At 50.4% G+C, this 13,587-nt stretch overlaps 1 protein-coding gene across 1 annotated transcript in view; it reads right to left on the minus strand.

Moving 5' to 3' along the window:
* The window catches only part of LOC144675738 (scavenger receptor cysteine-rich domain-containing protein DMBT1-like), a 59,665-nt gene extending 46,308 nt beyond the window's left edge, over positions 1-13,357 (minus strand). The window contains exons 1-4 of the mRNA XM_078536357.1: positions 13,056-13,357; positions 7,524-7,841; positions 2,543-2,845; positions 1,669-1,983 (exon numbers count right to left, since the gene is read on the minus strand). Coding sequence (XP_078392483.1) covers positions 1,669-1,983; positions 2,543-2,845; positions 7,524-7,841; positions 13,056-13,311 — 1,192 coding nt within the window. The 5' untranslated portion in view covers positions 13,312-13,357. The remainder of the gene's footprint in view (positions 1-1,668; positions 1,984-2,542; positions 2,846-7,523; positions 7,842-13,055) is intronic.
* Positions 13,358-13,587: the final 230 nt, after the last annotated feature.

A 13,587-nucleotide genomic window follows, 5' to 3' on the forward strand; every position in this document is an offset into this window, starting at 1 on the left:
TTAGGGAGGGAGTTCCAGGATTTTGTCCCCTGTGGTGTAGGTACACCCACAGTGCTGTTAGGGAGGGAGTTCCAGGATTTTGTCCCTGTGGTGTAGGTACACCCACAGTGCTGTTAGGGAGGGAGATCCAGGATTTTGTCCTGTGTGGTGTAGGTACACCCACAGTGCTGTTAGGGAGGGAGTTCCAGGATTTTGACCCATTGACAGTGAAGGAACGGCCGATATATTTCCAAGTCAGGATGGTGAGTGGCTCGGAGGGGAACTTCCAGGTGGTGGTGTTCCCCATGTACTGAACCATGTGAAAAGGGATCACTGACATTGAACCGAAGTGTTGTCAAGCAACAGATACAGAAAATGCTGGAGAAACTCAGCAGGTCTGGCAGCATATGTGGAGAGAGAAACAGAGTTAACATTTTCAGTCAGCATGACTCATCTTCAGAGCTAAGTAGAAGTAGAAATGTGATGGGTTTTACACTATTTAAGAGGAGATACTGCAAAATGGAATTCGGGGATAGGTGGGGGCTAAGGAGAGAGTGACAATGATGCCATATTTGCAATAGGGAGTCTTAAAGGCTAAAGGAGATGCTGATAGTGGAATAAAGGTAAGATCGCAGAATGTGTCAAGAGCAGATTAACACATTACATTAACACTATTAAGACATTCTGCCTCCTTACCTTTATGCCACTCATTGCAACAAACTAATGTCAATAACTCTGCAATTTTCTGATTGGAATGATAAGCCAGGCTATATATATCTCAAGGCATCCAGTAATAAATGGCACTGACCCATGTCCTTGGTCCTCTGACCGATTTTAGTCCAATTAGATAGGGTCTTCACTCAGGTCTGCATCTGCCCTCCAGCAGATTTGTGGGAGTGCTGAGTTGTTTGGTATAATTGTACTGGAACCGTTGGGTCTCTCAGGATGACAGCACATCTGTGTCCGTGCCACACCCTCAATTGGGGAAGAAGGCCAGTCTCATTCTTGCTTGGTCTTCATGACTTATACATGACTCCAGATCCACATGAAGATGGTTGAATTTAACTGCCCCTCAGAAATGGCCCTGGAAACCACCCAGTTAACCTTTTTCAGGTCACATAAGGGATGGGTGATAAATGGTGGCATTGCCAGTAATGCCCACACCCTGAGAACGAATGAAACAAAAGGCACCAGCCTCCCTCCTATATCTGATGTAAGTGGCCAATATTCGTGTGTGGACTTGAACAGTGAATTTTAACACATGATCCAAACTCAATAGCATTAGCATAACCTGTTAACCTGCTGTTGCCACATTCTGCTTTCTCGCCTTCACGCCGCTATCCGCACCTTCTTTAGTCTTTAACGCCCTCTTTCTATTGCGCCCTTGACATCTTTATCGATCTATCATGAGCGCCCACCTATCCCTGACCTTCTATCTCTCTCCACTTGCCACAGAGCATGAAATCCATCACATTTCTACTTCTCTCTGGCTACGAAGGAGATTCACACCGACTCAAAACGTTAACTCCGTCTCTCCCGCCAGCGGAGATTTTTGTTTAAAATTATTTCCCAGCCTTTTCCGTTTTTAGTTCAGGTTTTCCCAGCGTCCGCAGGATCCGGGCCCCCACTTCCTTGGCCTTGTCGGCACTTCCCATTCAACGGAAGGACATCGTCCGGCCAAATCCTTACCTGAACAGATCACGCCCGCGTCATTATTCTGGCGACAGGTCCGGGGCATGATGACCTGCGATGGGCAGGACCACAGGAACTTCTCCGTCCCATTGCAGCGGACGTTCTCCAGCAGGATCGGCCCTGCCCCTTCTCCGAAGTGGCCGCCGGGAGTGGCCGATTGGCCAAACCCGCAGCCCACCTGGTGGCACACCACCTGGGCGTCGACAATGTCCCACCCGAAATCGCAGATGGTTCCCCAGGTGCCATTGTAGAAAGCTTCGACTCTACCGGAGCAGGAGGTGGGTCCATCCACAAGCCGAAGTTTAGCATTTTCTGTCGAGTGGGGAAAACAAACACTGCAACATTGACGATCCAAACACACACGATAAAAAGAGTCATCGGAGGGTCTATACCATTCGGCATGTTCCATAGCCCATTGCAGACAACTCCAAGGATGGGAAACGGATTATATTTCTTTAAAAAGCATTTATTCGGTTCAACGGATTAGCTCGCTGTTTACGTGGCACCTGTACCTGCGAATTGGGAGCACTAGTGGGCCAGGCAAACAACGCTAGACGAACTAAGTGACAGCCATTCACTGACTCATTCCTCGGGCGTCGCCTTGACCAATCAGGATCAAGCTGCCTGGTTTAAATTTCAAGCAACACTCGACAGTTAACTGTCAGTCACCAACACTGGGGCGCCCTCCACGGCAACGCCTCTCTACCAATCAGAGCCCACGTGCCAACCAATCGGCACACTCTTCACATGCGGTACGAATTGTTGTTTCCCCCCTCCCCCCACCCCCGCACTTGTAATGCGAAGTGTCCTGATGAGTGCAAAGGTGCAAAGATTCGACGTGTCTCTCTTTTCACCTGAAAGCCGGCCTTACCTACGACCGCGATCTCCACCAATGCGCTGTCCTCGGACGCAAAGACCAGCTCCGCCACCTCCAACTGGTAGTTGCACCAGTAGGTCCCCTCGTGGCTCTTGTTAATGTGCTCGAGATCGAACTTCACGTTGCCCTGACTGGAGGAGATCACGCCCGTTAAGACTGGCGTCTCTTCGCCCATTTTGTATAGGGCCATCTGCGCACCCTTGTACAGGGAAGACGCCCCACACACAAACTTGATGGTGTCTTCCTTGAAGAATAGACCATTTCCAGATACTGCCAACGTCGGCGGAGGTGGCTGAGCTGTGGCGACAGAAAACAAGACTTGGTTTCTTCTAAAAGACTTGCTTTTGACCACTGAAGGCCTTCCTTGCCACACTGGCGGACAGTCCTCCATTTGCCAATCGGACATTCTGCGCGTTCTGCGTGAACGAACTCGACTGGTCAGACCACATTTGGAATATTGTGAGCAATTCTGGGCCCCCGTCTCTCAGGGAAGGATGTGCTGGCCCTGGAGAGGGTCCCAGAGGAGGTTCATGAGAACGATCCCAGGAATGAAAGGCTTAACCTATGAGGAACGTTTGAGGACTCTGGGTCTATACTCGATTGAGTTTAGAAGGATGAGGGGGGGGATCTGATTGAAACTTACAGAATACTGAAAGGCCTGGATAGAGTGGACGTGGGGAAGATGTTTCCATTAGTAGGAGAGACCAGGACCCGAGGGCACAGCCTCAGAGTAAAGGGAAGACCTTTTAGAACAGAGATGAGGAGAAACTTCTTTAGCCAGAGAGTGGTGAATCTATGGAATTCATTGCCACAGAAGGCTGTGGAGGCCAGGTCATTGAGTGTATTTAAGACCGAGATAGATAGGTTCTTGATTGGTAAGGGGATCAAAGGTGACGGGGAGAAGGCGGGAGAATGGGGTTGAGAAACTTATCAGCCATGATTGAATGGCGGAGCAGACTCAATGGGCCGAATGGCCTAATTTCTGCTCCTATGTCTTATGGTCTCTTATGGTGCCAAGCAACTGAACCCAGGCCGATGGTGGCCTTCTGCTCCACTCACTAGTCATGCAACCAATTGAGTTAAGCGATGTAGGAGGCAGGTAAGCTTTGGGGAAGAGTCAGGAGGTGAGTTACTCGCTGCACAATTCCCAGCCTCTGACCTGCTCTTGTAGACACAGGGACAGAGGGACACAGGGACAGGGGTGGGCCATTCAGCCCATCGAGCCTTCTCCGCCATTGAATTGGCTCCTGGCAGGTCATCGACCTCTCCGCCACTTTCCCGCGATACCTCCATATCCCTTGACGTCACTGGTCCCCAGAAACCCATCGACTTCTCTCTCGAAACTCACTGACTGAGTTTCCACAGCCCTCTGGGGTAGAGAATTCCAAAGAATCACCCTGTGCTAGCTGCCAGCATCATCCAATGCAGAGGGACGTTACTGCAAGGTGTCCAAGAGGTCTTAGATGGGAAAATTGCGCCATTTCCCGGCCGTGCAAGTGACAAAATGGCGCCTCAGTTTTCTAGCCCCAAACCCCCGTGCCGATCTCCATCAAAACTTGGACAACATTCAGGCTTGGGCTGACCAGTGGCAAGTAACCTTCAGGCCGCCCAAGTGCCAGGCAATGGCCATCTCCAACAAGAGCGAATCTAACCATCTCCCCTTGGCATTCAATACCATTACCATCGCTGAGTTACCAACTATCAACATCCTGGGGGTGAGGGTGGTTACCATTGACCAGAAACTGAGCTGAACCCCACCCCCACATAAATCCTGCACAATGGAGGTACACCAGATTAATCACTGGGGTGTTGGGATTTCTTATGAGGAGAGACTGGGGGGGGGACAGGGTCTGTATTCCCTGGAGTTCCGAAGGATGAGGGGTAGCCTCACTCAAACCTAGGAAAATCTTACAGGGCGTGACAGGGTGGATGAAGGTTGGATGCACAATTTGGCTGGTGAGCCTAGAACTGGGGGGGACCGAATGTCAGGGTAATGGGCTGGGGTGAGGAAGGATTTCTTCACTCAGATGGGGTGGGGGGTGAATCTTTGGGATTCCCAGCCAAGAGGGTTGTGGAAGCTCAATCATTGGCCACGATCAAGAGTGAACATCTGGAGACTAATGACATCGATGCTTATGAAGATAGTGTGGGAAAGTGGCGGAGAGGTAGATGATCAGCCATGAGATAATCCAATGATGGACATAAGACCTAGGAGCAGAAATTAGGCCAATCGGCCCATCGAGTCTGCTCCGCCATTCAATCATGGCTGATAGGTTTCTCAACCCCATTCTCCCGCCTTCTCCCCGTAACTTTGATCCCCTTACCAATCAAGAACCTATCTATCTCGGTCTTAAATACACTCAATGACCTGGCCTCCACAGCCTTCTGTGGCAATGAATTCCATAGATTCACCCACACTCTAGCGAAAGAAGTTTCTCCTCATCTCTGTTCTAAAAGGTCTTCCCTTTACTCTGAGGCTGTGTCCTCGGGTCCTGGTCTCTCCTGCTAATGGAAACATCTTCCCCACGTCCACTCTATCCAGGCCTTTCAGTATTCTGCAATTTTCAATCAGATCCCCCCTCATCCTTCTAAACTCCATCGAGTATAGACCCAGAATCCTCAAACATTCCTCACATGTTAAGCCTTTCATTCCTGGGATCATTCTCATGAACCTCCTCTGGACCCTCTCCAGGGCCAGCACATCGCAGGAACAGGCTCGATGGGCTGAATAGCCCACTCCTGTTCCTGCATCCCTATGTCCCTGTGCCTACAAGAGCAGGTCAGAGGCTGGGAATTCTGCGGCGAGTAACTCCTCTCCTGACTCCCCAAAGCCTGCCTACCCTCCACATTGCTTAGCTCAACTAGTCACATGACTAGTGAGATGACCATTAGGCCCCCAACTGCCTGGGTTCAATTGCTTGGAACGGTCTAGGTAGTTCATGTAGGGTTGACTCCTTAGCTTCTCCCATGCTTAAATTGGGTTGGGGGGGTGGTGGAGGGAGGTGGGGGTTGAGGATCAGTCTGTATAACCCATGTCCCTTGCACATTAGCCTGAGGCCCCTGTATCACGGGTCCACTGATATTATCACTATGCCGCCATCTCAGGCCGATAAATGGCAGATGGAATTTAACCCTGAAAAGTGTGAGGTGATACACTTTGGAAGGAGTAATTTGACAAAGAAGTATTCAATGAACGGCATGACACTAGGAAGTTCTGAGGAACAAAGGGACCTTGACATGTGTGTCCATAGATCTCTGAAGGCAGAGGGATATGTTAGTGGGGTGGTGAAAAAAGAATATGCAGCACTTGCCTTTATCAATCGAGGCATAGATTACAAAAGTAGGGAGGTCATGTTGGAGTTGTATAGAACCTCGGTGAGGCCACAGCTGGAGTACTGTGTGCAGTTCTGGTCGCCACATTATAGGAAGGATGTGATTGCACTGGAGGATGTGCAGAGGAGATTCACCAGGATGTTGCCTGGGATGAAACATTTAAGTTATGAAGAGAGGTTGGATAGACTTGGGTTGTTTTCGTTGGAGCAGAGAAGACTGAGGGGCGACCTGATCGAGGTGTACAAGATTATGAAGGGCATGGACGGGTGGATAGGGAGCAGCTGTTCCCCTTAGTTGAAGGGTCAGTCACAAGGGGACACAAGTTCAAGTTGAGGGGCAGGAGGTTTAGGGGGGGGATGTGAGGAAAAACATTTTTACCCAGAGGGTGGTGAGGGTCTGGAATGCGCTGCCTGGGAGGGTGGTGGAGGCGGGTTAGCCTCACATCCTTTAAAAAGTACCTGGATGAGCACTTGGCATGTCATAAACATTCAAGGCTATGGGGCCAAGTGCTGGTCAATGGGATTAGGTAGGTAGGTCAGGTGTTTCTCACGTGTCGGTGCAGACTCGATGGGCCGAAGGGCCTCTTCTGCACTGTGTGTGTGATTCTGTGATCCTCCGATCTCTCCGGGACTTGCTCATTCTCTCCACGCATATTGCCGATCGTCTGTCTCCCTCTCTAACCCCGGAGAGATACTTCCATGTCTCCCTCGTAGATATTGACCAATTCCCATTGCCTGAAAACTGACCGATCCCCACCCCCAACCCCCAAGACCCCAGCTTTGTGTTCAAGGGGTGAATCAAGGGTGGACCCCAGGAGACGGTTTCGCGCACACACAAAACAACCCGAGCTGGGGCGGGGTGGGGGGGAGCATTCGGCCTATCAAGACCGTCCCAGTGTTGAGCAGACCTGCACCCCACCCCCCAACTTTTTCGCATTTTCGTTCATAGGGTGCGGCTGTCGCTGGCCGGGTTTAGCGCTTTGTTGCCCATCCCTCGCAGAACCTTGAGAAGGTGCTGGTGAGTTGCCTTCTGGAGCCTCTGCGGGGGCGTGGGTACACACCCTCAGCGCGGTGAGGGAGGGAGGGAAGTCCAGGGTCTGGACCCAGAGGCAGCGAAGGGGACGGCCGATATCGTTCGAGGGCGAGTGACTTGGAAGGGGCACTGGACCTCACCCCCACCCCCACCCCCAGCACATCCACCACTCCATTCGCCCGCCCAGATTGTACATTCCGCACCATCGCTAGTGACTAGCAGCCCAGCACGCTTAAAGGGCAAGTGTAGACACTCGCGCACAGGAACTTGTGTAAAATAACACTGCTTACGTATGTACATAAGCATCTGCAGTGGCTGACTATGACTGTGGATATAAAATGATGCTGGGTGGATGGATGCAATGACTCCTGGACTCCAGTTTTGCTGAAATATATTCTGTAAGTTTTTTTTTTGTAGAATTCGCATTATGGGCAACTTTTGAGGGAATTTTAATTTCCAATGCATTACATGGTTCCTGAGGTCTGTTGGCAGTGTCGGAACTAAGCAGGCATCGCTGGGAGTGTTATGTGTATGTGTGTGCATGTGCTCGATTCATTTTAATACTGGGAGCAGGAAAAGGCAAAAACGACCCCGTACGCGCGGGCATTACCAGAGCACGTGGCAGTAGCCCCGTTCAATCGATCGCAGCTGATCCCACTGATCCAGGCTCTCGCCGGACAGACCCACAGGTGGGCCTCGGCGCCGCTGCACTGGACCATGCTCAGCCAGATGGGTTTCTGGATGTCGGCGAACTGCGACGGGTCCATTTGCCCCTTGGCAAAACCGCAGCCAAGCTGCCTGCAGACCACCTGCACGTCCGTGATGCCCCAGAATTCGCCGCACACCGAACCCCAGGTTGCGTTGTAGTACACCTGAACGGTGCCCGAGCAGTCGTTCTCTCCGTTGACTAAGCGGAGTGCCACGTCATCTGCAAGAGAGGAAACACGTTAGCCCGGCCAGTTGGAAATTAGCCCTCTGGGGAGATGGTGGTGTAACGGTAACATCACTGGGCTAGTAATCCCAAAGTCCCAGGCTAGTGGTCTGGTGGACGTGAGTTCACCAGCAGCCAGTGGGGATTGATACTCAACTAATAAATCTGCAATTCTAAAGCTGGCCTCGTTGCTGTTAACCGTCTATCAGCAATTGTTGCAAAATCCTAATAGCCTTTAGGGAAGGACATGCGCTTTGGGTTTGGCCTACATGTGACTCCTACAGTATGGTTGCTTGAAATGTTCAAGGGATGGGCAGCTCTGACTGAGATGAATCCAAAATCTGCCCCTATTTCGCCTTATCCCTAGTACAGAAGTTGGGTGGGGTGGAAAACACGAGTTATACTGCAACTAGAGTACTGGAGACAGTTCTGGTCACTATATGACAGGAAGTACGGTGCAAGTAAGGGGACTGAGGAAGGGAATTGGCATGTTGGTCTTTATCACAAGAGGATTCGAGTCGCAATTGCAGATGTTTTGCTGCATTTGTGCAGAGACACAATTGTGTCTTGGCTTGACCACACCTGGAGTATTGCCTAGAGCTTTGGCTTCCTTATCATCGAGTTATGCAGCACAGAAGCAGGCCCTTCAGCCCATCATGTCCATGCCAGCCATCATGCACCTAACTATTCTAACCCCATTTTTCCAGCACCTGCTACGGCTTTTCAAGCGCTCATCTCAACACTTCTTATGAAGGATGTAATTGCCATCGAGGGAGTGCGGCCGAGGGGCCACTGGACGAATTCCTGGGATGGCGGGATTGCCTCGTAAGGAGAGATTGAGGAGTCGGCGCATGTGCTCCATAGGGTTTAGAAGAATGAGAGGTGTTCTCATTGAGGGACCCAACATTCTTACAGGGATCAAGGGGGGAGCTCAGGACATATTGATAAAGATGTCATGGACGCAACGCAAAGGGAGTGTTAAAGGCTAAAGAAGGTGCTGATAGCGCGTAAAGGTAAGATAGCAGAATGCGGTAATAGCAGTTCAACACGCTATACTAACACACTTAACACATTCAATGATGCAGGAAGGATGATTCCCTCTTTGCTAGGGAGGGCGGGTGTCTAGAACCAGGGGACACAGTCTCAGAACAAGGGGCTGGCCGTTAGGATTGAGATGTAGGTGAATTTCTTCACTCGGGGGGGGTGGTAAGCCATTAGAATTCTCTACCCCAGAGGGCTGAGGAAGCTCAGTCATCGAGTATGTTCAAGGCAGAGGTTGATAGATGTCCAGGTACCAATGACATCAATGGATGTGGGATTAATGCGGGGCAATTGTGTTCAGGTAGATGATCAGCCCTGACCTAGTTGAATGGCAGAACAAGCTCAAGGGGCAGAATGGCCTCCTCCTGCCCCTATTACCTATGTGACCCATATTTGCTTTCAATTGCTTTATCAACACAATGGGCCACCTTCAAAGGTATGTGAATTTGACCAGCAAGGTGTATCCTCCCACCAGGCGCTCAGCCTCGTACAATTCATCATATATTGTCTTCCTGTGTTAGTCCTTCCCAACCGCAGCACCGAACACGTCTCCAAATTCGATCCCATCTTCCATCCATCTGCTCAATTCACCCTTCATCATCAAGAAGGCAAGAACCGGAAACAGAGCAGGCCATTCGGTCCATCGAGCCTACTTCATGGCTGATCCGCTTGTGGCCTTAACTCCGTTTTCCTGCCTGCCCCCCACACACCACCACACCCCCCGCCCTCCCCCCACCCACCCCACAATGATGCTTGACTCTCTTGCCATCCAAAAATCTGGTCTAACTCAGCGTTGGATATATTCAGTCAACCAGCCTCCTGTGCCCTCTGGGGAAGAGAATTCCAGAGACTAACTGAGAGAAGCAATTCCTCCTCACCTCCGTCTTAAATGGGAGACCCGTTAATGTTAAACCGTGCCCCCTGCTTCTCGACACCCCCGCGGGAGGCAAAAACCTCCCGGTGTCTACCTTGTCAATGCCCCCGCAGGATACCATGTGCATCAAACAGATCACCTCTCATTCTTCTAAAACCCAATGAGTATAGGCCCAACGTGCTCCACCTTTCCTCATAAGACAACCCTTTCATCCCAGAAAGCAGCCTAGTGAAAATTCTCTGCACTGCTCCCAATGTAAGTATACCCGTCCTCAGGCAAGGAGACCAAGGCTGTACACAATACTCCAGGTGTGGTCTCACCAACGCCCTGTACTGTTATACCAAAACTTCCCGACATTTATATCTCATTCCCCCTTGCAATAAAGGGCAAGTAACATTTGTGCCACATCAGTGCCAGGCAATGACCATCACCAACAAGAGAGAATCTAACCATCGCCCCTTGACATTCAATGACGTGACCATCGCCGAATCCCCAACCCTCAACGTCTACGAGATGTGCTGCAGGAACCCACCAAGGCTCCTGAGGCAGCAGCTTCCAATCCCATCGAGAAGGACAAGGGCAACAGACACATGGGGAACACCACCACCTGGAAGTCCCCCTCCAAGCCACTCACCATCCTGACTTGGATATATAATCAGCCGTTCCTTCACTGCCGCTGGGTCAAAATCCTGGAACTCCGTCTCTGACAGCGGTGTGAGCAATTCGGTCAATAACTGCTGGCCTTCCCGTTGACTTCCTATCTGCTATAGCTGATTGCTAACCTTGTGTGATTCACGGACTAGGAAACCAAGTTCCCTCTGTACAGTAGCATTCTGCGACCTCTCTCTATTTTGGTAATGTTTTGCTTCTCCATTCTGCTTCTAAAATGGACAACCTCACTTTGTACTCCATTTGCCAATGTCTTGCCCACTCACCTAACCCTCGCAGACTTTTCGTTTCAGTCTGTTTTTAACCTCAGCAGCTTTGGCTGCAATACAGTCAGTCCCTCCATCCAAGTCATTCATATCGATTGTAAATAGCTGAGGCCCCAGCAACGATCCCTGCGGTGCTCCACGAGTTATGGTTTGACAACCAGAAAATGGTCCATTTGTCCGGACTCCCTTGTTTCCTGTTAGTCAGCCAATCTCCTATCCATGCTAATATATCACCCTCTGCCCCCATGGTCTTTTACATTGCGCTCTTTATCAGGCACATTATCAAAATCCAAGGTCACCACATCTACTGGTTCCCCTTTACCGCCCCTGTTTGTTACATCCTTAAAGTGCTCCAATTCGTTTTTCAAAAACTATCTCCCTTTCGCAAAATCTTGTTGATTCTCCCGGATTGCATTATGATTATCTAAAGGCGTGCCTACTCAGTCATGGATTTCGCATTTCCCCAGCTGTTAAGACTAACTGGCCTGCAGTTCCCTGCTCTCAGCCTCCCTCCTTTCCGTATTAGTTGTGTTACAAATAGCCGTTTGGCGATACAGAACTTGAACATGTTGCTGAAAATAAAGACATGTTATCCATTCTTTACATCTCGCACTCCTCAGGGCAAATGTCCTGTTGGGCGCAAGATGAAATGTTTCAACAGAATATATTTTCTCAGCAAGTCTCACACTTTCGGCTTTCCAATCCGCTGGGGACTTACCAGAATCTAGGTGGAGCTTTGCAAGATTGCAACCAATCCAGCCACTATCTCTGCAGTCATTCCCTTTAGGATCATAGGGTGTGGTCCACCAGGTCCAGGAGCCTTGCCCTCCTGAAGTCTGCAACTATGCTAATGACTATCCGGGGATAAAGGTTAAACGGAGATCCATGGGAAATCAGAAGAACGAGGGGAGATCTTATTGAAACATGGAAGGTCTTGAGGGAATTGGAGCGAGCGGATACTGGGAGAATATTTCCTTTCATCTGGGAAACTAGAACGAGGGAACATGTTTCAAGAACACTAGGGTCTCTCTGTCAATTACAGAGAAAAGGGGGTGTTGTTTCCTCTCTCTGAGAGAAAGTAGAGTTCTCTTCCACAGGAGGTAGTGGAGGCTGGGCGTCAACATTTATTCAAGGCTGAGTTACATCGTTTTTTATGATGCGAGGGGGTCAAACATTAACGGGGGGTGGGGTGGGGGGGAAGACAGGAAAGTGGGAAATGACCAGTTGAACCATGATCTTTTGAGTGGTGTTGCAGGTTCAAAGGACTTACTCCTGCCTCCTAGGCCATATGTCCCTATGCTCACGCTTTCTAATGCCCCCCTCCTCAGTCTCTTCACCCCCGCTGATGCCAAGGCAGCTGAATATTAATATTGGGGCACTATATCGAACAATCTAACATACATGTTCCACGTATTGGACAGTACTTACTGCAGCCAATTCGGTATGAAGGTGTTTTTGCAACTGCATGAAATGGCTGAACTGCTGCCATCATTTCTATCACGATGATTGTCATCGAAACCCATCTGCTTTACTCATACCTTTAGGGAAGGAAACCTGCTGTCCTTACCTGCTCTGTCCTGCGTCTGATTCCTCAGGTACGGAAGCAGTCCATGTCCAAATGCAGCAGGACCTGGACCAATATCCGGACTTGTGCTGACAAGTGGCAAGTAGCACTCGCGCCACACAAGTGCCATCTCCAACACCAGAAAGTGCAGCCCATCGCCCCTGAACTTTCAATGGCACTACCATCGCTGAATCCCCCACCAACAACCTCCTGGGGGGGTTACCATTGACCAGAAACTGAACTGGGACCAGCCATATGAATACTGTGGCTACAAGAGCAGCTTAGAGGCTGGGAATCCTGCGGAGAGTCACTCACCCACTGACTCCCCCAAAGCCTGTCCACCATCCACAAGGAACAACTCAGGAGTGTGATGGAATACTCCCCACTTGCCTGGACGAGTGCAGCTCCCACAACACTCAAGAAGCTCGACACCATCCAGGATAAAGCAGTCCCGCTTGATCGGCACCTCATCCACAAACATTCACTCCCTCCACCACCGACGCACAGTAGCAGCAGTGTGTGTACCATCTACAAGATGCACTGCAGGAACTCACCAAGGCTCCTTCCACAGCACCTTCCAAACCCATGACCTCTACCACCTAGAAGGACAAGGGCAGCAGACACACGGGGAACACCACCACCTGGAAGTTCCCCTCCGAGCCACTCACCATCCCGACTTGGAAATATATCGGCCGTTCCCTTCACTGTCGCAGAGTCAAGATCCTGGAAAACCCCTGACCCAGCCAGAGACGCCCACATGGAATAAAGAGCAGCCGGTGGTGCTCAGCGCTACTCACCGATCACCGTAAGGTATATGGGGTCACTGCGGGAGGAGTTGAAGTGCTTTCCAACGATGTCTGCCTGGTACGAGCAGGAGTAGTTGCCTTGGTCCTCTTTCGTGATGTGGTGAAGTTTGAAGTGGGAGCGGACCAGGCGCGAGGAAGCAATAGTCGTGCTGATGAAGTTCTGGTCGTTGTCCTTGTACAGGTAGAACTTGGCTCCCGAGAAGTAGTTGGGTGCCTCGCACAGGATCTCAACGGACTGTCCTTTCATTAACCTGCTGGAATCCCCGCTCACACTGATATCCGGCGTCACGAGGTAATCTGTACCAGGAATCAGATGGGGAAAAGCATTATTCCGGTAAAAACACGTGGGATAAGCAGCCGAAAAAACGGGGCATTGTCAGAGATCCGAAATCTAGACAGATAGGTAGACAGATGGATAGACAGATAAATAGACAGATAAATAGACAGATGGATAGACAGATGGATAGACAGATGGATAGACAGATGGATAGACAGATAAATAGACAGATGGATAGACAGATAA

The sequence above is a fragment of the Cetorhinus maximus genome, unplaced genomic scaffold (assembly GCF_964194155.1).
Source record: "Cetorhinus maximus unplaced genomic scaffold, sCetMax3.hap1.1 HAP1_SCAFFOLD_1136, whole genome shotgun sequence".
Lineage (NCBI taxonomy): Eukaryota > Metazoa > Chordata > Chondrichthyes > Lamniformes > Cetorhinidae > Cetorhinus > Cetorhinus maximus.